This window comes from Bufo gargarizans, chromosome 2 (genome assembly GCF_014858855.1).
Source record: "Bufo gargarizans isolate SCDJY-AF-19 chromosome 2, ASM1485885v1, whole genome shotgun sequence".
Taxonomy (NCBI): domain Eukaryota; kingdom Metazoa; phylum Chordata; class Amphibia; order Anura; family Bufonidae; genus Bufo; species Bufo gargarizans.
Genome location: NC_058081.1, coordinates 204070568 through 204094839, shown reverse-complemented (window position 1 = coordinate 204094839; position 24272 = coordinate 204070568). Strand labels below are relative to the sequence as shown.

Genomic DNA, 24272 nt, shown 5'->3' with positions numbered 1-24272 from the left:
ATATGGGGAACGCGGAGTGCAGCAGACAGTAGTATTTGATACGGATGTCAATAGCAACCCTAGCACAAAAGCCAACAACCACCTGGCCATGGTGTAGGGAGCGTGGTCGTATGTGGACCAGCCACCAGAGCAGAACAGATCAGCCATATACTGGGTACATCAGAAGAAGCAATAGACCGACAAGGTGGAGGTGGGGGTTGGGCTGGTTCACCCCTGTCAGATATGGTTACCATGTACAAGCTGAACCAGGATGGCCGTTGTGGACAGTGCCTTGAGAAGTACAAGGAGCACGACAGTAACGGAATAACGGTATATCTCGCCCGCATGGAACACCATAGAGCCAGTCAGGAGAAATGGCTACAGCATCTGGAGTAGGTGTAGGAACTCTACCTATGAAAGTAACAAGGCGGCTGGAAACAAACAGATGTAATTGCCACGGCAATAGAAGCCGGCCTGTATTCTCTGGTACAGGCACTGCAAAAGAACCTTTAGGAGGCCGAGAAGGGTTACCAACCCTACAAGAGGCGTTTGTCCGAATTATCAGCTTGCCTAGAACATAGCCCCTGGATAGGGGAACCAGGAAGGTCTGTCGTGTACAGCCTACGAGGGTGTACGTACCAGAGACACTGCGTAGGTGTCCCAGTTGCTAAGCACGGTGACTGCTGCCTTACCTGCGGTAATTACCTGTGCAGGCAGGAGAGCGCCATCCGAAAGTCCATCAGAGGGGCACCAAACCCGGGTAGGGTAGGTACCACCATGCACGTCTGACTTGACCACACAGAGGGATTCTGCATGGTGGAAGATCGCCTGATGCTCTGTTCCGAGGGAATCGGTGCAGAGGTGTCCCCAGAGGCAACTGACAGAAAAGGCTTTGTCACCAGCCTCAGCCCGAGGAGGGGTGGAAGCTAGTTGAGACCACCAGAGGTTGGTCCGTGGGCTACTCCCTTGCCTGACCCTGAAACTGAGCGTGAGCGTGACCCATCTGCGTTGTCCGGATCCGGAAAAACGCAAGTGTACTGAAAGCATTTGAAGATGGATCCGTCTTCAAAATGCTTTCAGTGTTACTATGGCAGCCAGGACGCTATTAAAGTCCTGGTTGCCATAGTAGTAGTGGGGAGCGGTATACTTACAGTCCGCGCGGCTCCCGGGGCGCTCCAGAGTGACGTCAGAGCGCCCCATGCGCATGGATGACGTGCCATGCGATCACGTGATCCATGCGCTTAGGGCGCCCTGACGTCACTCTGGAGCGCCCCGGGAGCCGCATGGACGGTAAGTATGCTGCTCCCCGCTACACTTTACCATGGCTGCCAGGACTTTAGCGTCCCGGCAGCCATGGTAACTATTCAGAAAAAGCTAAACGTCGGATCCGGCAATGCGCCGAAACAACGTTTAGCTTAAGGCAAGATCCGGATCAATGCCTTTCAATGGGCATTAATTCCGGATCCGGCCTTGCGGCAAGTCTTCAGGATTTTTGGCCGGAGCAAAAAGCGCAGCATGCTGCGGTATTTTCTCCGGCCAAAAAACGTTCTGTTCCGGAACTGAAGACATCCTGATGCATCCTGAACGGATTTCACTCCATTCAGAATGCATTAGGATAAAACTGATCAGGATTCTTCTGGTATAGAGCCCCGACGACGGAACTCTATGCCGGAAGAAAAGAACGCAGGTGTGAAAGAGCCCTTAGCGCTCCAGCGACTCCGCCAGGGATTGGGCGAGTAAGGCAAGATTCCCATGGTTCGACATTGAGGGAGTCCATTCAGGGGGGACCTACACACAAAAGGGTGGCAGGGGGGACAAGGCGACCACATGGAAACCTCTGTAGACAACGGACGCACGTGAAATACGTGGTGATCCGATAGGGAGGCTGGGAGAGGAGGCCCTCGTAGAGCAGCAGGGCTGTCCTATGTGTCCCCAGATGCCACTTTACCAAGAGGTGCTGCAGCAGCTATAGAGCAGGTGGAATGGCTGCAGGAGAATGCAGCAATCGAAAGGGGAGGGGGGGGGGGGGGGAAAGGGGCCTGCAGAGCAATTCAGCCAGAGGCTGCCTACCAGACCCCAGGAGATGTGCTGCGCACCCCAGCAGGAGAGCAGAAGATGGCGACCGGCAACTAGCAGGAGCCGACAGCCGAAGGAAGAAACGCCCCTCTGAGAGATTGAGCAGGGAACCTGGGGCTGGATTGACAGGCAAGAGAGGCCCCTCCCAGGCTCCCCCCACGGAGGGGAGGGGACAGAGTAAGCCCGGGAAGGAGAGAAAGTGGGCGGGGAGTTGTGGCCTAGTAGGCCCGAAAAGCCGGGGCCTAAATTAGTGGAGCGCGGCCGGGGGCGAACGGCTGCGATGGCAGAAGTGCCCCAGAGCTGCCGCGACGAACGGGGGCCAGGTGGGGGAGAGAACTTAAGAAGCGACCCCCAGAGAGGGAAAAAACAGGAGGCCAGGGGGCTTCTGGGGCCAGGATAGAGAGAGGCCTCTCCTGAGAGATGTAGGTATCCGGAAAGGTAGAGGGGGGTAATGCGGCCAGGCCCGGGGAGGAACGCGGCCAGGCCCGGGGAGGAGGGTGGGGGACCCTAATCTAACATACTCACCCTCAGACGTCTTCACGCGCAGCAGTAACCACCCCCTCGGCGGACTCAACACAGGAACCGTGGGACTGCCGGAATTCCACTGCGGAAGCAGATTTGGGGACTGGGTGGCTGCCAGGTACCCGAGTACACGCCCGCAGGGGGGCAACTAAAGTGGAACGCGATGGAGCAGCCCCTGCCGCAGGCCGGAACCTGCAGAGAAGAGAAGAAATAATGTTTGAAGAAAAAATAAAATAAAAAAGTAGCAGGATGACCTGCACAAAAAGCAGGTCAGGTCTGCCTCCTACGGACACTAGAACAAGACTGATCTGCCTAGTGTCTGTGGAGAGGGTATAGCCCAACAGGGAGGAGCCAACACTTTTTGATGTCTAGTGTCGCCTCCTAGTGGTAGTTGGACATATACCCATGGTGCTGTGTCCCCCAATGCCATGCACGAGAAAACAAAATAAAACTGCAGCCCTGCAGGTCATGTGCCGCTGCTCCGTTCTCAACTCCTTACAGTCCCTGTCGGATATGAAGTATCTTGGTCCTGTGACTGTGTGAACAACCACAGGACTAATGGGGATTGAAAGTGGCAGACACTGCATGGGAACTGCAAAGCTGTAGACAGGTGAATATTTTGTTTTTATTTAAACTTGGCATATGTTCCATCCATTGGGTTTGTCTGCTGCTAGGCCAGATGACGAATTTAATTTTTCAGATATATTGCAATTTCTTTAATAGGTATTAAAGCCTGGTGGATTATGTAAGGTATAATTCTGTTTAGCACTGGCTAGACAGGGGAACGGAGTCTAAGAGGTCTCCTACTCTTTATGATTGCAAGGAGATATGGACCTTGAGGCTGAAGGATCCCCAGAATAGTCGCGGATTATCGGCAGTAGTGCTGATGCAGTAGTAGTGTAGTGAGGAAAAGAGCCAAGGATCGTCAACTGGAGAGCAGTCGGGAAGCAGCAGGCAAGCGGAAAAGATGAGTGTAATCTGGAGTTAAGGGTCAGAGCCAGAAGTAGAAAACCAGGTACCAGATGAAAATATCAATGGGGAAAGGCAGATGCAATATCCAAGAACATGGCCAAGGTCAGGATCAGAATCAAGCAGGAGTTAAAACCTAGAACAATAGTCCAAGGAACAATAACTAGGCAACAGGCAATGCATTACCAGAAGATTCCCCTTATACAATCCACCAGGCCTGTTGTCACTTGAGCAACCTGATACTACTTTGCAGATAGAGCAGAGGAACTGCAACCCAAACCAGCGGGACCATGGCAGAGGGTGGGAGCCAGAGAAGCAGAGGAGAAAGTGTCTGATTGCTAGGCACTTGCTGGGACCTACTGCTACAGGTTCAGAGCCATATTGGGTGTCATTTTTGAATTGCCGTCTCTGTAAATTGTCTTGGTTATTGCTTCATCATTCTGTCTCCAGTCAGTCATTGGTTTCTGAGAATCTGACTCAACGGTAACGACCATTATGGATGTGTTTTTTGTTATAGCTTTTGCAAAAATGGTCACTCTAAAAATTAAAAACAAGAATGCATCTCTAGGTAAAACAAGCATGATAACCAACCCATTCTAACGGCTGATTTTCATATACACTCACCTAAACAATTATTAGGAACACCTGTTCTATTTCTCATTAATGCGATTATCTAGTCAACCAATCACATGGCAGTTGCTTCAATGCATGTAGGGATGTGGTCCTGGTCAAGACAGTCTCCTGAACTCCAAACTGAATGTCAGAATGGGAAAGAAAGGTGATTTAAGCAATTTTTAGCATCGCATGGTTGTTGGTGCCAGACGGGCCTGTCTGAGTATTTCACAATCTGCTCAGTTACTGGGATTTTCACGCACAACCATTTCTAGGGTTTACAAAGAATGGTGTGAAAAGGGAAAAACATCCAGTATGCGGCAGTCCTGTGGGCGAAAATGCCTTGTTGATGCTAGAGGTCAGAGGAGAATGGGCCGACTGATTCAAGATGATAGAAGAGCAACGTTGACTGAAATAACCACTTGTTACAACAGAGGTACGCAGCAAAGCATTTGTGAAGCCACAACACGCACAACCTTGAGGCGGATGGGCTACAACAGCAGATCCTATCAATATGGTCCAAAATTTCTAAAGAATGCTATCAGCACCTTGTTGAATCAATGCCACATAGAATTAAGGCAGTTCTGAAGGCAAAAGGGGGTCCAACACCGTATTAGTATGGTGTTCCTAATAATTCTTTAGGTGAGTGTATGTGGCTGCTTTTTCAATAGAGTTGGAAATCCTCTTTGTCCTTTTAATGGTCCTAGCCACAGAATGTTGCTGTGGAGAGGCATTTACCTGTTATTTTTTATAGCTGTGCCATGTGAACGGTTACTGTGTGACTGCTTATGGGAAATAGTAGTACCTCTGTATAGTCAAAACAAATTTTTACTTGTTCCAGCTCTTTCAGGAGTGCTGCCTGGTTCAAAGAATATTGGATGCATGGGAAACAAATGACAAAATTCAGTGAGTACTAGAAATTGTGTTACAGTCTAACCTGTACATAAATTATACTTGCAAAACAGGATTCCCTGTGGTCATCAAAGATTATTTGTTGTGATATCAACAGTTTGGCCTTTTGTATGCTTCTTTCTGGCATAGTACAGCTAGTTGTAGATTATTGGCATATTATTCTTTTTGCTTTTCCTCTGCTTCTCTGTATGCCTTTTTTTCTTAATATCTTATTTGACTTGCTGACATTTAAACTTTATTCGTATGCAGGGCTGAAGGAGGAATGAGGAGAGGAAACATGGGTCACTTAACTCGTATTGCTAATGCAGTTCAGAATATGGAAAAAAGTCCTATTCAAATACAGATCAGTGATTTTATTACAGGTAATATTCTTAAACACTTATTCTCTTTGCCTATCACAATGAGGATTGTCCAGTTTCCAATATTGATGACCTATCCTCAGGATAGTTCCTTAGTATCAGATCAGTGGGGTTTGACTCCCAGCACCCCCGCCAATCAGCTGTTTGAAGAAACTACAACACTCGTATGAGTGCTGTGGCCTCTTCACTGTTTAACAGCTTGCTGTCGGCACTGCTGTAGTGAGCAGGTGTAATTGCAGCTTCTTTGTCCCATTCACTTGAATGGGACGGAGTGTGACAGAGGAGCTGTAATTATAACAGCTCACTGCAGTCTCTTCAAGTAGTTGTTCAGCTGGGGTGCCTTGAGTCGGACTCCTGCTGATCTGATATTGATGTCCTATCTAGATGATAGATTATCAATATTGAAAAACTGGATTACCCCTTTAAAGGGAACCTGTCAACTGGATTTTGTGTATAGAGCTGAAGACATTGGTTGCTAGATGGCCGCTAGCACATCCGCAATATCCAGTCCCCATAGCTCTGTGTGCTTTTATTGTGTAAAAAAACAAACTGATACATATGCAAATTAACCTGAGATGAGAGCTATGGGGACTGGATATTGCGGATGTGCTGGCGGCCATCTAGCAACCCATGTCCTCGGCTCTATGCACAAAATCCCGGTGACAGGTTCCCTTTAAAGTTTACCTTCTGTTATAATGATCTGTTTGTATACACAGCAGTTGTCAATCACAGCATTGCTGTATTCTTTCTTATTAGCTGTTGTACAAACGGCACAATTTTTTGTGCGGGATGGTGTAATAGCAGCATAGGACCTGTCACGATATAATCACATTCTTAAATTGGTTATCCTATGATTAATTATAGTACGTGACAGTCTCTTTAAAAAAAAATATATATATATATAAAAAAAAGCTATAACCAGCCATGTACCTCACATGGATCCAGAGCTCCCCACATTCATTGATCTATTTGCTCCGCTTGATTTTCTTCAAGCTGGTAGCTCAGATGCTTCGTTCTTTCTCGGCGAATGTGCTTTCTGCTGCAGCTCTCTTCCTATCACAGTTTAGAAACAGCAGCAGAAATGAGGACATTATACAGCATTAATAAACAATGTAGTAATGACTTCAGCACTGATTACTGCAGCAGCTGCTGCAACCTGATCTCTCAGTCAGCTCATAATCCGTCTTCATCTTGACAGTGAGTGATCAGGTCATAAGTACTGGTAATAGGGGGGGGGGGGGGGTCCTTTAAATGGAGAAAGAGCATTTCTTATTGAATACATGTATGATGGATGGCAGTAAGATTGGAAATGTATCCTGTTTTCTCGCCCATTTTCCTTGGGGGACACAGACCTTGGGTATAGCTCAGCTCCCTAGGAGGCGTGACACTAAGTAAAACTGTTAAGCCCCTCCTCCATCAGCTATACCCTCAGCCTGGAGATAGAGGCTACCAGTTTTAGCTTAGTGTCCAAGGAGGCAAGACACTCCCTGCTACTGCAGGGCTGTTTTCTCCTTGTTATTTTTACTTTTTCTTCTAATTTTGTTATTTTATTTTTTCCTAGGGATACCAGAGACGCATTTGACCTCTCTGCTCTCCCGGGGTTGAGCTGCGCCAGTGCCAACTTATCTGCACTGCTGCCTCCCCCACAGAAGCAATAGGAGGATCTGGGCAGCAATGGCTCCCCTACATCCCGCCAGCTAGGGGGTCGCCCGCACGCCAAGCCCCTCTTCCAGCTTCCTGCCACTGCGGTGCCAGTGGCTGAAGGGGCGACCCTGCTGGAAAGGACTGAGGGTGAAGACGTCGCACGGTGAGATGGCTATTCCAGCCCATACCCCGTCCCTATCTGCAGCATCTACCCCTCTGGGTAAGGGGGGCACCCGTGGTCGCTCATTCTGAGCGCTCATCTGCAGGACAATGCAGCACAGCAGCATCCTCAGCACCCCCACGCTTTCCCCCCCCCCCCACGCTGCTATCTTTCTCCCCCCCCTCCCCCTCATCGGGGCTGACTCCATTTTTCTCTTCTCTCTCTCCCCCTTCCCGCCGAGAACGGGGGGCGGGGCTTAGCGGTCCCGGCAGGGGGCGGGGCTTCTGCGCGTCATTTTGGGGGCGGAGCTACGTTCTCCTTCACAGGAGACATTTCAAGCGCTGGAGGGGGCGGAGCTTGTTCCCCGCGCTTTCTGCTGAGGTTTCCCGCGCTTCCTCACTCCTGACAGGAAGCTGGGACACGGTGGGGGACTCTAACCTCCTGTGTACATCGCTCGGCTTCTGTGGGCGCTCTCTGCTGCTCACTGCTGTTCACTGCTTCTCTGCTGCTGCTGATCTGGGCCATCTCCTGACGTTCTTCTGAGGCACTGGTTGTACCGCCTGTAAGGAACTTTTTCCGCGTGGGCAATCTGAGCCGCATTGCCTTGCATGTCAGGCCCCGGTGCAGGGCCCGCTTCCCGCTGCGCCCCCCGGTGCCTCTGAACCCCCTGACTGGGCTAGGTCTCTGTCTCAGGCGGTGGAAAGCCTTACACACGTAGTGGGCCGTCTCGTGGATAGACCGCCTCTCCCGCAGGCTGCCACAATCCCTGTCGCACCCGCTGGGACTACCGTTTCTGCCGCCCCCACTGGTTCCCTGCCTCCCAGCGAATCTTCCAGGGCCCGGCATACTCAGAAACGTTCAAGGGTTGAGCGCACATCTTCTCCAGATGCTTCGCTCTCTCCGCCATGCGTGCGAGCTCAGTCAAGTCTATCCTCTCAAAGGGATACGCTTTCTGAGGGAGAACTGGCGGATTCGGACGTGGACATGGACTCAGAGCTTCCGTCCAAATTGGCGTCCGCGGTGGGGCATCTTGTCACTAGCATCCGTGATACCTTTCAGCTACACGATGACCCCCCCAGCTCTGAACAGGCCGGCGTGTCCTTTCTCCGCCCCAAACAGGCCTCCAAGGTTTTTCCCATACACGCTGATTTTTCTTCTGTGGTATCCAAGGCTTGGACTCGGCCTAACGTCCGCTTTATTACACCCAAAAAGCTGGACATTTGTTATCCCTTTCCAGCGGATTCTGTGACCACGTGGACATCCCCGCCTAAGGTTGATCCTCCCGTGGCTCGCCTGTCCAAAAGCACTACTATTCCTGTACAGGACGGATCTTCCCTCCAGTCTGTTGAGGACCGTCGTACGGAATCCCTCTCCAAGGCCATATTTACTGCCTCTGGTTCGGCCCTTAGACCGGTCTTTGCCTCCGTCTGGGTTGGCAAAGCGGTCTCTGAATGGGGTTTGCAACTGGAACGGGAGTTAGGGTCGGACGTCCCTGTTCAGGACCTCCGTTCCTTAGCCCAACTAATTGTTCAGGCCGGAAAATTCGTCTGTGAGGCCTCCCTTGATGCGGGTGCCCTCATTGCCCGTTCCTCTGCCCTGGCAGTTTCTGTCAGGAGGGAACTCTGGCTGAAGGTTTGGGCGGCGGACGCCGCTTCCAAACGCTCTTTGGCCGGCCTACCATTCACGGGTTCCCGCCATGTTCGGAACCCGTCTGGACGAACTTATATCAGAGGCCACGGGTGGGAAGAGTACTCACCTCCCCCAGTCCAGGCCAATGGGCGCCCCCCGTGGTCGCGCTGGTTCGTCCCGTTTTCGGTCCTTTCGCAAGCCCACCGGATCTAGACCCGCGGCCAGTTCTTCTTCCTCTGGCCCAGCCCAGGATAGACGCAAGAAGCCGTTTTTTCGGACGCAACCTACCTGGCGCAAGTCCCAGCCTGCACGGGCTCCCACAGGCCAGCAGCCCTCTGCCTGAAGGTGCGCCCCCACCCACCCGGGTGGGGGGCCTCCTTCTCCTATTCAGGAACGTATGGCGGGCCCACATCTCAGACGCATGGGCGCTCGAGATTGTATCTTGCGGATACAAAATCGAATTTGCGTCCATTCCGCCAGACCGTTTCTTCCGATCCCGTCCTCCGCGAGATCCCGTACGAGTGGCCGCCTTCTTCGCGGCCATTCACTCTCTAATGGACAAGGGTGTCGTCGCCCCCGTGCCTCCGACGGAAAGGTTCAGGGGGTTCTACTCGAACCTCTTTGTGGTTCCCAAGAAGGAAGGCTCAGTGCGTCCGATCTTGGACCTAAAACGCCTGAACCGTTTTCTCCGACTGCAGAGATTCCGGATGGAGTCTCTCAGGTCCGCAGTGGCCTCCCTGGAAAGAGGGGATTTCATGGCCTCAATCGACATTCAGGATGCATACCTCCACGTTCCTTTTGCTCCATGTCATCACCGCTTCCTGCGCTTTGCGGTGGGGGACGATCACTTCCAATTCGTCGCCCTTCCCTTTGGTCTGGCGACTGCTCCTCGAGTGTTCACCAAGGTCCTGGCCCTTGTCTTGGCCCTTCTACGTTCAAGAAGTGTTTTTCTTCTCCCATACTTGGACGACATCCTGGTCAAGGCACCCTCCTTCTCTCAGACATCCCGCAGTGTGGAACTCACTCTGGATACCCTGACGCGGTTCGGTTGGATTATCAACCACCCCAAATCTTCCCTTACCCCCTCCAGACGGCTGATCTTCCTGGGGATGCTCCTGGATACAGAGTTGGCGGAGGTCCGCCTTCCGTCGGACAAGCGTCTGGCCCTTCGCGGGTCGGTTCGCAGTCTCCTCCGTCATCACCGCCCTTCCCTCAGATCCAGCATGCGGTTGTTGGGAAAGATGGTTGCCTGTTTCGAAGCGGTGCCGTTCGCACAATTCCGATCCCGCACCTTTCAGAGGGCAATTCTGTCGGCCTGGGACAAATCACTGAGGAGTCTGGACAAGACCTTTCTTCTGCCTCCCCTGGCTCGAGCTTCCCTCGGCTGGTGGTTGCATATCCCTCTAAGGGGGAAGTCCTTCCTTCCACTGAACTGGCTGGTGATTACCACAGATGCCAGCTTACGGGGGTGGGGGGGGGGGGTTTTCCCTCCCCGGTCCGTCCAGGGCGTTTGGTCTCTATCGGAGTCCAGACTTCCAATCAATATTCTGGAACTGAGGGCGATTCTTCTGTCCCTCAGACACTGGACCCATCTGCTGAGGGCCACCCTGTTCGGATCCAATCGGACAATGCCACGGCAGTGGCATACATAAACCATCAGGGAGGCACTCGCAGCGATGCAAGAGGTGACCCTCATTCTCCTCTGGGCGGAGACGCACGTGCCGGCCTTATCTGCGATTTACATCCCGGGGGTGGACAACTGGGCGGCGGATTTCCTCAGCCGGTCCACCATCGACCCGGGAGAATGGTCCCTGCACCCAGAGGTGTTCGAAGCCCTTTGTCTTCGCTGGGGTCGCCCCGACGTGGACCTCATGGCCTCCAAATTCAACCACAAGGTCCCCCTATACCTGGCCAGGGCACGGGACCCGAAGGCATACGGCGCCGACGCGCTCGTCCTTCCGTGGCGCGAATTCTCCCTTCTGTACGTCTTTCCTCCTTTTCCCCTCCTGCCACGGGTTCTTCGGAGGATCGCGGCAGAGGGCGTCCCCGCGATTCTAATCGCCCCGGATTGGCCCCGCCGGTCTTGGTACGCCGACCTAATGTTGCTGTTGGCAGACGCACCGGGGCCACTGCCCTCCAGGGAAGACCTTCTCTCTCAGGGACCGATCTTCCACGAGCATTTAGGCTCGCTACGTTTGACAGCGTGGCTATTGAGACCGCCGTCTTAACGCGACGGGGTTTCTCCGCGGACGTAGTCCGCACCATGATCCGGGCTCGTAAGCCCGTATCCTCTAGGATCTACTATCGGGTTTGGAGGTCCTATCTGGGGTTCTGTGAGTCCCGGAGCATCCCACCTCTCCGGTTTTCTCTTCCCACAATCCTGTCCTTCCTCCAGTCGGGTCTGGACCTGGGGCTGTGCCTCAGTTCTCTGAAGGGTCAGATTTCGGCGCTGTCTATTCTTCTCCAGCGTCCCCTGGCCCCTCTAGGGCCAATTAAGACCTTTTTACAAGGGGTGGCTCACTCTGTTCCGCCGTACCGCCCTCCAGTTCCTTCCTGGGACCTGAATGTGGTGCTCTCGGCGCTCCAATCAGCCCCCTTCGAGCCTTTACGGGAGGTCTCCCTTCGCCTTCTGTCCTGCAAGGTCATCTTTCTTGTGGCCGTCACGTCTCTCCGACGGGTGTCGGAGTTAGCGGCTCTTTCTTGCTCCGAACCTTTCCTGATCTTCCACCAGGATAAGGTTGTGCTTCGGCCTGTCCCGACTTTCCTGCCAAAGGTGGTCTCCGCCTTTCACATCAATGAGGACATCGTCCTTCCGTCGCTCTGTCCCTCTCCTTCCCACCCCAGAGAACGGGAACTGCACCGTCTGGATGTGGTCAGGGCGTTGAGGATTTACTTGGAGGTCACCGGGTCCTTTCGGCGCACGGACTCCCTGTTTGTGGTTCCGGAGGGTTCGCGCAAAGGGTTGGCGGTCTCCAAGGTGGCTATTGCCCGTTTCATTAAACTGGCGGTGTCTGAGGCTTATCGAGCCAAGGGCAGACCTCCGCCTTTTGGCGTCACTGCTCATTCCACCAGAGCAGTCGGAGCTTCCTGGGCGCAGAGGCATCGGGCCTCGGCTGAACAGTTGTGCAAAGCAGCCACTTGGTCCTCTCTGCACACTTTCACAAAGTTCTATAGGGTGCATACGCATGCATCAGCGGATGCTGCGTTGGGCCGCCTGGTTTTGCAGGCAGCGGTTTCCTGATGCTCTGGTGGTGTTCCGCCTTGGGTTTGTGGTCCCTCCCTTCTTGGACTGCTCTTGAACGTCCCAAGGTCTGTGTCCCCCAAGGAAAATGGGCGAGAAAAGGAGATTTTTGTATAACTTACCAGTTAAATCTCTTTCTCGCTCTTCCTTGGGGGACACAGCACCCACCCTTCTGTGTTTGGTTACAGGGTTATGGTCTGGCGCCCCGTTGGGTTGCTGGCTGGTTGTTTCCGTTATTGGTTGTTATCCTTTCACTACTTGGACACGCAACTGGTAGCCTCTATCTCCAGGCTGAGGGTATAGCTGATGGAGGAGGGGCTTAACAGTTTTACTTAGTGTCACGCCTCCTAGGGAGCTGAGCTATACCCAAGGTCTGTGTCCCCCAAGGAAGAGCGAGAAAGAGATTTAACTGGTAAGTTATACAAAAATCTCCTTTTTCTTTGTAGAACTCCCAGAAGACTGCAGGGGTAGGTGGGAAACCTTTGTTGAGGAGACCTTGCCTGAAACAAACCGAAGGAACACTGTGGACTTGGTAAAGTTACCATCTCGTTACTCAATGAATATTTGTCTTTATTATGTCCTATGTGACAATCATCATCTTCATTATATTTATATATATACAATGGTCCCTAAAGTTACAATATTAATTGGTTCTGGGACAACCATTGTGTGTTAAAACCGAACTAGGAAAATTGGTAATTGGTTCCAAAGCCCCAAAATGTCATCCTAAGATAAGACAAAAAGAAAATGTAAATAAGCAGATAACTAGCTAACTAAGACAGACAAAGCAGGTCCTTACATATAACTACCAGGAATAGATACTGGAAGCTGTAATCACTTTCTATGACAAAGACAGGAGCTTCTTCAGGGTCCGGTATCGCTCATAGTGAACTACAGTGTACTGCAGATAAGGCTACTTTCACACTGGCGTTTCTGGGTCCGCTTGTGATATCCGTTTCAGGGCTCTCACAAGCAGCCCAAAACGGATCAGTTCAGCCCCTATGCATTCTGAATGGATAAGGATCCGTTCAGAATGCATTAATTTGGCTGCGTTTGGTCACTAAAATGCAGCTTGCAGCATTTTGGTGTCCGTCTGACGATGCAGAGCCAAACTGATCGTCCTGACTTACAATGTAAGTTAATGGGGACGGATCCGTTTTCACTGACACAATATGGTGCAGATGAAAACGAATCCGTCCCCCATTGACTTTCAATGTAAGTCGAGACGGATCCGTTTTGAGTTAGACTTTTTTTTTAAATGAATAATGCAAACTGATCCGTTCTGAACGGATACAAGCGTTTGCATTATCGGCACGGATCCGCACCGAACGCCAGTGTGAAAGTAGACTGAGCAGGAATGGTTGGCTCTGAGTCTGAGGCATTTTATGTAGAGTCTAGTTTCAACATACAATGGCCAAGGAGAGACCATTAATTGTATCCTGACACCATTGTATTTTGAGAGACAATTGTATTCCATGTGCATGAATTGTCTGTTCCATGTGCAACCTGTATGCTTGTATATTTCAGGGCTTTGCGTTAGATGAAGTATTGTGCATTTTCAATGAATTATATAATTACTTGCTGCATCTAATTCAAATTCTAGGTAAACACCCATCATCTACGTTCATCCAGTGAGGATGAAGATATTGACAGTGCTTTTCCCAGTGAATTGTCTGCACAGCAGGTGAGTTATTAAACTGAATGATATCATTAGGTTCCACGTGGAAATTATATCCAGACAATATCAGAATATGATTTTTTAAAGGCATACTTGTTCCTGTTGTTTTGTGTGAGAATTTTTCAGTGATTATTAACCTCTTAAGGGCCCAGCCTAGGTTTGTACTTAGTGTCACCGTCAGTTTTGTTTAAAGTGTCTTCCATCAAAGCTGTAACTGAGTGTTAGGATCCATTCACACGTCCGCAATTCCGCTCCGTTCATTTCTATGGGTCCGCACGATGTGCTGCCCGGATCTGGAAATTTCCATTCCCGAAAAAAATAGAACATGTCCTATTCTTGTCCGCAATTGCCAGCGATGTGCTTTGCTTACCGGTGTCCGTATTTTCCCGATCCGTGTATTCGCAAAACGCACACGAATGTGTGAATGGACCCTTACTAAGGAGAGTCTTTCCTCAGTGTTGTACTGAGCACTAAAGATGCCTGTGTGTAACAAGTCAGATAGGCAGTGTGATGGGCAGAGATAGTTAGCCCACACTGAAGACAGACTCTCCTTAGCAATGCTATTAGAGCTCTCCTAAGTAGACTCTTTACACCCTGTTTTCTAGTAGAATTACAAAAATGTTTAACATCCTTGTTCATACACAATATTAAAAATAAACCGAAACAATAGTTACACTTTAAGGTATTTTTTTATTTTATATCTCCACATTTTAAAAGCTGTAACATGTTTACTTTTTCATCTACATAGTTTGCTTCATGTGGGAATTTTTAAGGGTAGAATTTTGGGGTATATCAAGGTTAATTAATATATATAAACTTAAAATATTTTGGGGTGACAGTATGAAAAATACAACACAATTCTGTTTTTATGGTGTTTTTTTTAAGTTCCCTTATCGAACTTGAACCTGCGATCTTTTGATTGTTTGTACTACATATTGTTATACTTCTGTATTAAAGTGCATAGTCATTCTGACAAGCAGTCTGGCATCTGGCAGAAGCAAGATGCATTATTGGCTAGGACATGATAGGCATGGGGCTTTCATAAGGCCTCTGGCTGCCATGCGAACTATTCGCGTCCTGGAAATGTGTTGTGTTGTGCAGATTGGAGGACAACGGGCGCTCCTTCCCTCTGTCTAACCTCTCAGATGCTTCTGTTGCTACTGATCACTACATCTGCTGGGCTCGGAGATAATATAATACAGATGGCAACCACAAACGATGGCACTGGCACAGCTCCTTACTGTTACGGCACGGAGGGATAACTACCAGCACCCTTAAGTAATAGTATGTCACTGAGTAGGAAGGGCTTAGCATTGACAGTTCATATTGTTTTCTTGTAAACTTTCTAAACTCCTATATGTTTAACCCTCATTTCTGGATTTCAGGCTTTTTCAGACTACCAAGTTCAACAGATGACCTCTAACTTTGTTGACCAGTTTGGTTTTAATGATGAAGAATTTGCAGAGCAGGAAGACAACATTAAGTAATTCACGTCCTTACCTTTATATTGTGCCATTTCTCATGCTACAGTACAAATCAGTTAACCTGAAGATGGTCACTTTAAATTGTGTGTTAAACAGGTGGGATAGTTGAGGCTCTGTTCCCAAGTTATAATACTTTTTCTTAATATGCAGATTAGGCCTTTGGTGCAATGAGGGCATCACCATTGGTCTTGTGGCACCCAATCCCCACTCATTTCTTGGCCCATGAATGGCGGAATTCTGGTCTTTAAATATGGAGCCCGCTGCACGTGCAGTGGGCGCCATAGCCGCCGGGTTTCTGCTGTTTAAAATAGCAGAGACCCGTGGCACATGTATGTAACCACGGCATCTGAACAGTCCTGAAGCGGAAGCCACGCGCTTCTGCTCTTGCAACTGAGATTGGGGAACCTGTTACAGTACACTAGACTGAAGCCTCAAGCAGGCTTCTGAGTCTATTAGAGGAATATACCAATACAGGCCACTAGGTGGCAGCACTGTATTGTTATATTGAAAATGAAGTGTTCAATGGGCAGTCTAATGGTCAACCCAGGGTGACTTAAAAAAATATATATTCAAATTGCCCCCCTTTCCTTAAAATAAAAATACTTAACCAATAAAGAAATAAACATCATGGGCATCGCCGCCTGCAGAAATGCCCATACAATTATGGCTACTTTCACGCTTGCCTTTGGTGCGGATCCGTCATAGATCTGCACAAATGCATCCGTTCAGATAATGCAACTGCATGCATCCGTTCAGAACTGAACCTTTTGTGCTATCTTTAACATAGCCAAAAGGGATCTGTCTTGAGCACCATTGAAAGTCAATGGAGGACGGATCAGTTTTCTATTGTCAGTAAAAAAAGGATTCCGTCCCTGTTGACTTACATTGTGTGTCAGGACGGATCCGTTTGGCTCAGTTTCGTCAGACAGACACCATAACGTTTTGGTGTCCGACTCCAAAGCTGAATGGAGGCGGAACGGAGCCAAACTGATGCTTTCTGAGCGGATCCTTATCTATTCAGAATGCATTAAGGGCAAAACCGATCCGTTTTGGACCGCTTGTGAGAGCCCTGAACGGATCTCACAAACGGAAAGCCAAAACGCCAGTGTGAAAGTAGCCTAAAATATAACAATATTAATGGCATATGGAAAATTGCGCAACTGATTCCCTAATCATTTTATCGCTCTTATCATTGGGGGACACAGAAGACCATGGGTATAGCTGTTGCCACTAGGAGGCGACACTAAATAAAAAAGTGTTAGCTCCTCCTCTCAGCTATACCCCTCCTGCAGACACTGAGCTAATCAGTTTTAGCTTAGTTTCTGTAAGAGGCAGACATGTTTTCCTGCTGGTCTGCCAATGATTGTTTTCCCCACACTTGAGGGGGGAGACCAGTGGGTCCTCAAGGCCGCTGCACCTTCCCCACCTCTAGAAAGACAAGACGGTACAGTGGATATCAATTCCACTGTTACCCACCAGCTACAGTGTCACCTTGCTGCTACTTCCAGAAGTCCCCCTTGTTACCAGTGTAGCTGCCTTCCCTAAGGTGCAGCACACTGACGAAGGTGACACTGCTGGAATCGGGGTGGGCAGAAACAGTCTAGGTAAGTATTGCCTACCTTTCCCTGCTGCCCCCAACCCCCCCAGGGGTTAACCTTCCTCCCCTCCTCCCTGTACTGGGTTTTAGGGGTTAACCTTCTGCTGGGTCCCCTTCTCCTGTGTTCTCGAAAGTGAACACAGTAAAAGTTTTTTTTTCCTCAACACCTTGGCCTCTCATAGGCCCTTGGTCCGACTCCGGTCCCCAGCCTCCTTGCCTTCCTTGCGGCAGTACTCCAGCGCTCGCAGGCCTTCTTTGCGCGGCCGCTGCTTTCTCTCACTGAGCGTCGGTACACCTGTTCCCGGCCTCCTCTGTTTAGGGGCAAGATCCCCCTGACACTCCTGCTCCCTCCATGCGCTGCTCTCCCAGCCAGAAGTTCTTCTGGTCGGCCCCACCTGTACGCGAGGCCCCGGCTCTGCGGCCTACTAGGCCGCGTACTCCCAGAATGTTTTGGGGGCGGGGACTATACTCTCAGGGCGCAAAACTTCACGCCCACATTTTTTGCGGCCCCATTGAAGTGAATGTGTCCGCACCCGAGCCGCAAAAACTGCGGCTCGGATGCAGACCAAACAATGGTCGTGTGCATGAGTCCTAAAGCTAATGATGGGATTCATCATAGTTTTAGCCTTAAGGGATTTATCTTGCACCAGCATGTGCCATTTATTTAGGATTGCTTTTCTGATGAGGGGAGCCATGGGCGTATAGTCAAATGTGAATATGGCCCTAGTATTTTCTTGCTGATGACCTATTCTTTCTCTCTTATTATTATTAACCCTTGGAGTTCCCGTTTTGGGGCTTAGTTCCCATCGCCTTATAGCAGTGTGTGACCAGCTTGTTATGTTAGTGCTTGTAGTGCCCCACGTTCAGGCTTACACTGTGTCCTCTCTACAGCGGAGCCAGTGGCGCAATGGATTGGCGACGTGCTTGCCCTACCGCTAGCTACTTACGACTAGGATACTGTACATCCGGTAGCATTACCCCCTTCCATAGGCGGAGTAATTGCACTATCAATGGATACTGTACACTCCTTTCTTAGGCGGAGTATTTGCACTACCACGGTATACTGTGCAGCCTGCATAATTACTATCCTTCTTAGGCAGAGTACTTGCACTACCTCTGGATACTGTCCGACCTGTAGCATTACCCTCCTTCATAGGTGGAGTACTTGCACTACTACTGGATACTGTACAGCCTGTAGCATTGCCCGCCTTCCTTAGGCGGAGTAATTCCCCTTCCTCTGGATACTGTACAGCTTGTAATAGTACCCTCCTTTCTTAGCTGGAATACTTGCCCTACCACTGGATACTGTACAGCCTGTAGTATTACTCTCCTTTCTTAGATGGAATACTTGCACTACCACTGGATCCTATTTATTCTGTATCATTGCTCTTTCTTCATATGCAGGATATTTGCACATGGGACCCTATGCATCCGATAGCAAGACCTCTTTCCATAGGCGGAGTATTTACTTCATCACTGGATACTGTACAGCCTGTCACATTACTCTCCTTTTATAGACTGAGTACTAGTAATACCACTGGATACTGTACGTCCTGTACCATTTCCCTCCTTCCAGTATTGGCAGGAGGGAAATGGCGGAGTATTGGCACTACCACTGGATCATATATTCCCGGCAGCATTGCCCTCCTTCCATAGTGGGTGTATTTACACTTCCACTGGGTACTGTACATTCTGTGACATTATCCTCATTCCATGGAGTAATTGTGCTACCACGGGATCCTATACAGACTGTAGCATTACTCTCCTTCCTTAGGCGGAGTAATTGCACTTCCACCGGAGACCATATGTTCTGTCGCATTACCCCTTGGATTTCCACCTGCTATAGGTGGACTAGTTGCACCACAATGGCATACTGTAGACCCTGTTGCATTACCCTCCTTCTATTGTCGGAGTAGTTGCACAATCAGTAGTGCCTGCACTACCAGTGGCTCCTGTACATCTGTCGGGTTTCCCTCTTTCTGTCAGCGTAGTAACTTCACTACCACTAGAAACTGTTTATCCTGTTACATTATCCGTCTTTCTTAGGTGGAGATGGGTACCACACCTGCATACTGTAATATCCTGTAGCATTACCCTCCTTCCATCATCCGGGTAGTTCCACAACCAGTGGTAATTGTTCTACCAGTATATGCTGTACATCTTGTCGGCTCCCCTCTTTCCATAGGCAGAGTATTCCCACTACCTCTGGAAACTTCCGTCCTATCGCATTATCCCCTTGTCACATTCCATCCCGTTCCAAGGTGGTCTCCTTGCTAGACACAGACAATCGCCTTACCCCCTGTCATAGGCGGCATTTTGGCAGTACTACCGGATAGGTGACTACTTTCACACTATCCTTTTCCTCAGGTAGTCGTTGTATGGATTGGGGTCGGGCGCCTACGTGGTAGCCTCTGTCTTTCCAGGGTGTTGACCCACTACATGCCTCTCCTAGTGCCTTGAGTCCCCATGCGGAGCATTCTAATTTTGTTGCTTTACCTTTGCACTCTCGGCGTCCACACTCCTTCAGTAGGTGGAACGTCTGCACTGCTTGCCAGTTTTCTTCCTTCCCCATGTTGGCTTCTGCGGTTTGACCTAATTTTCAGGTGGAGTCTCCCCTCTGGAGATGCCATAGGTGCTGGTATGGTCTCCCCCTATGAGGCAGTCTTTGCGCTGGCCGTAGATTTTTGGGCTACTACTGTTCTGTGGCTGCTACTTTTTTACCCCTTTCCAGGGGGAGTTTTTACGTTTTTCCTTCAAATGCCGACAGTCGCTGGTTCTGGCTTACAGGACGCATTGACAGTGGGCGCGGCATCTGAGGTTCTTGCCGCATCCCCTTCCTCCATGTGGGGTATTGACCCTGGCATTTTGTGCGGTTTTCTGCAACACATTTATCAGGCATGGTATGTATGGTGTTCCTGAGGTGGTGGCTGATAGGTTCACTTATTCCTTATGGCACTGGTCAAATGCCCATACCAAGCCATGCTACAGGTGTCGGGTTTGGTCACTGCTATTAGGCACTAGTGTGGTTTTCTGTACCTGGTATAACCTGCTGGTTTAGCGCCTTGTTCCCTTCACATGTCGTGCATTGCCTCTACCATCTGCTACGGTGACTGCATCCGCGTTCCCTCCTTGTGGAAGTTTGGGTATGCACTTATCCAGTTTGCCTCTGTGAGTTGTCTGCGCTGCTTCCCTCACCGAGTACAGCGGTCGTACTGTCCTTGTTGTCACCACTAGTTCTTTACTGAACTGTATCAGCCTCTTCTACTTCTCCCCTTCCGCAAGATGAGTAGTTGCACTTCCCCAGATATTGTTTCTGCTTGCTTGGCCAGTTTCCATAGCCGTTGGGTTCTTGTAGGCCCCCTTTCTGCTGTGGAGTATCTGCGCTGGTAGTATGGTTCTGTTACCTTTTTTTTTCTGGGTCTTTGTGGCTTTCAACGTCCACACTACCTTCCTGGCGCAGTATTTATCCCATATCTGGTTCCGGTCTGGCCGTTTTGTACATTCCTCTCATAGCCTCCTTTTCTTCTTCTTTAGGGGGAGTTGGTCCGCAGTGGCGGTCGATAATGTCTGATGGGTTTACGCAACTTTTATGTTTTCAGACATGTACATTGCTTCTACCTGTTCCCTTGGCCTCTGTACAGTACTTTTTCTTTAGCTTCCGGTTAGGTCTTCCAGTTCAGGCAGCCTTCCATAGGTTTTAAATGGCTTATCTCTTCTCTTGTTATGGAGTTTAAGGTCCTCCTCTCCATGTCTTTGCTTACCACATTGTCATTCTCCTTAGGGAACATTCTTATGAGACCAACCCCTTGGCCATTGATCTAAATGGGATCTTTTTTTGATCCTGCAGGACATTCTTTTCCTACCAGGTTACTCCCCAATTTTTTTTTAGTTTTTTGGGGGTCAGTTCCACTGCCTTGTTCCCATTGTGTCTCTTCTGTCCCTCGATATTCTTTTCTTATGGGCCATAGTCATGCCTGACAGGTTCTCTAGCACTGATTTGTTAATGGTTCTGCTGGAGTGGTCTTCTCCTTTGACAGCCTCTTATAGAGTGGGAGTTGTCACCTTCTGACCCATCTACTTTTTCCCCCATGGGGGGGAGGGGCAGGTTTGTCATGTCTGCAATTCTCTGGCCCTTGGCATCCAGACACCATTTTCAGTTTGTTTTCTTCTCATGCCATGTCGTGACTGTTGATCACTCTGGGGGGGGGGGGTCTTTTCCTGGGGTGCTGGTCTTTGGGTATCATCTTCCTTAGAAGTCTTCTGGGCCCAGGCTATGTTTTCTCTCTCCGGTATATTCCGTAGTCGCTCCATTTACTCAGCGCCTATTTGGCACCTGACCTGTTTTCATTCTTGTCCATCTTGTGGATATTCGGTGTGCTCTCCACTTCTTTCGAAGTCTCCTAAGCCGTGGCTTATGTCCCCTGGGCTATTCTTCTTCTGGCGAGCAGAGGCGTCTAGGTATTCAGATGCTTTCCTGTCCTTTTTCAGGGGTCTGGGTGTGTCCTCCCCCCGCAATTCTGTGCAGGCCCTTATGACAGGCCTTGGATTGATTCTGGTTTTGTTCCCTCCCCATGATACTGTTCTTTAACGTCCCGTGGTCTTCTGTGTTCCCCAATGATACGAGCGAGAGTAGGATTTTTGTCTTACCTGTAAAATCCTTTTCTAACTGAGTTCATTGGGGGAAACAGATCCCACCCCTTAAGTACATTGCTTGCTCTCCTTGAAGGGTCTCTCCGGTTCTTGATTCGGACCCATCTTTGCCTTTCTTGCCTTTTATTTTTTTCTGTTGGCTTCTCCTGGCTGCTCCTACTGCTTTCATACAAACTAATTAGCTCAGTGTCTGTAGGAGCGATATAGCTGAGAGGAGGAGCCAACACTTTTTTTTTCTTAGTGTCGCCTCCTAGTGGCAGCAGCTATACTCATAGTCTTCTGTGTCCCCCAATGAACTCAGCGAGAAAAGGATTTTACAGGTAAGACAAAAATCCTACTTTTTATTAAAAAAAAAAGTGATCAAAAAGTCACACACACTTCAAATTGGTATTATTGAAAAGTACAGCTTGCCCTGCAAAAAAACGAGCCCTCACACAGCCCTGTACACATAACTGCAAAAAAGTTATAGGGGTCAGAATATTTTTTTGTATTAAAACGCAAGAAAAATTATACAAGTGGGGTATTATTGTAATGGTACTAACCTGGAAAATGAAGGTACCAGGTCAATTTTACCGCATAGAGAGCGGTTTTTTACCGCTTCCCACTACATTGTATGCAACCGTAAATGGTGCCATTGGAAAGTACAACTTGTTCCACAAAAAATAAGCCCTCATAAGGCTATGTGAACGGAAAAAAAAAGTTAGGACAATTGGAAGGCATGGAGTGAAAAAACAAAAATTCTAAAATGGAAAATCACAGGGTCCTGTAAAGGTTAATATCAATGGCATGTAGTGTGCATATTTTATCATGAGGATCGACTCCACAGATTGCCATCATTCAGCACAATGAGTCACTCCTGTGCCAGAATCCCCTTTATTATGCACACAGGCACAGTGCCATACATACAGTTGTTGCTGTTCCTGGTACTGAAGCTTATCCCTAGTCCCCCAAGTCCTTATCGTTTTATCACATATGCCATGTTGACAAATTGTGGATTTTGTTTGGATTTAAGTGCAGATTCCGCTCCTAAATCTGGAGGTTGGCTGCAGGTGACCTTTTTCGAACATCAGTGGAGGTTATACACATGTAACTCCATGGCAGAAAGACAAGTTTCAGCTGTATGTTTTTGCCATCTATTATCTTGAAAATACGGACCATGCAAAAATTGATATTTATATTATTTCTAATGTTTTATGATCCGTTCACCACTGTTGCAAAATAACATTTACAGTATGTCTAGTATTTAGAATTACCGTACTTAAATCACTTTATCATTTTATTATTCTCAACAATCATTATCTAGTTCTAGTGTGATACTTTTGATAAGGCCATCTTTAAGTTGCAACTCCCTTTTTCTATATTTTAGTACTCCTTTTGATCGGATCACAGAGATTAATTTTAATATAGAAGCTGAAGATGAAAATGTAAGTACCATTGAATGTTCATTACACATTCATTATTGTGTATTTATTGATCTGCCTTAAGTGGTTTTCCAGGATTTTAATATTGATGTAGCTGCCCTTAGACCATAACTGTCTGATTATTGGGGTTCCAACAACCTGCACCCCCGCTGATCACCTGTTCTTTAATAGCTTTGGCAAAGGAAGCTTCGAGGATAAGCCGTCAGTATTAAAATCCGGGCAGCATATTATAGAGCAGAAGGAGCTGAGCAGATTAATATGTGATCTTGTGGGAAAAGGTTCAGTAAGTTGTTTATATAAATCTCTCTTCTTTCTGAGCTCACCAACCATGTGGGTGGTCTTATCAATTACTGACCGCTAACTCTGTACATACAGAAGGCTGTCAATTACTGGTAAGACAGCCTACTTTGCTACTGAGCTCATAAATTGCAGAGATTTTGAAGAATAAATTACAAGTTTTAATGAATCTTTTCAACAAAACTATATGCCAATATGCTCAGCTCCTTCTGCTCTATAACATGCTACCTGCAGATTGCACTGCATTTTCTTGGTGACAGGTCCTCTTCAAGGCTATGTTCACAGGTAGTGGAAATTATGCAGGTTTTCCATCAGGTATTGCGAATTTGAACATACCCTAAGTATTCCCATGCTTTGCCTAGGGTTAGTGCCATGTCAGGGTGCTTACATGCTGGATATACCTGTACATAGCAAATGGTGTAAAATCTGGACTCTTCTGATAGAAGGTTGTCAGACTGTCTTAACCACTTCCCAACCGCCCATTGACTATAAACGTCCTGGGCGGTCAGGTTTATCTCTGATCGTATGTTTTAGAATGTCCTTTCAGAGATTGCAGCTGCATGCTAATTGTGCAGCTGCCGAGCGGGCCCGCTGTCAGTGACAGCAGGGCACCCCAGAGAGAAGGCAGGGACTGTTCCTGTGAGTCCCTGCCTTCTAGATCGCTGTATACACAGCGCTGAATGAACGCTGTGTATACAGATCAGGAAGCAATGTGCGGTTTCCTGTCCTGGCCTAGTGGTCATGTGACCACCAGGGGAGTGCAGGAGCCACCGGGTCTTCCATATACCACAATCAGCCCTGCAGTGAGGCTATACAGCATAGTGTATTGCTGTACAGCCTCTCTGGGGGGTGTATTCCCATGTAACTGTGGCTACTATGTCAGCCCCAGTTACAGGATAAATCAATAGTGAGGGGGGGGGGGGGGGAATTTGAAGTCAAATATCCCCCAGAGGTCTTGTATGACTTTATGAGGGAGTTAAAGTGTAAAATAAAAATAATGAAGTTTTTTATAAAAAAATAAGTTTCACATGTAAAACAGAAA

The 24272-nt window shown here is 48.8% G+C and overlaps 1 protein-coding gene across 7 annotated transcripts in view; it reads left to right on the top strand.

Annotated features, from left to right (window-relative positions):
* Nucleotides 1-24272, top strand: part of PPP6R2 (protein phosphatase 6 regulatory subunit 2) — a 182951-nt gene that overhangs the window by 89300 nt on the left and 69379 nt on the right. For all 7 annotated transcript variants that reach the window (XM_044279927.1, XM_044279924.1, XM_044279925.1 and 4 more), the window contains exons 12-17: nt 5000-5064; nt 5320-5432; nt 12550-12635; nt 13707-13787; nt 15167-15264; nt 22879-22936. In XM_044279927.1, coding sequence (XP_044135862.1) covers nt 5000-5064; nt 5320-5432; nt 12550-12635; nt 13707-13787; nt 15167-15264; nt 22879-22936 — 501 coding nt within the window. The remainder of the gene's footprint in view (nt 1-4999; nt 5065-5319; nt 5433-12549; nt 12636-13706; nt 13788-15166; nt 15265-22878; nt 22937-24272) is intronic.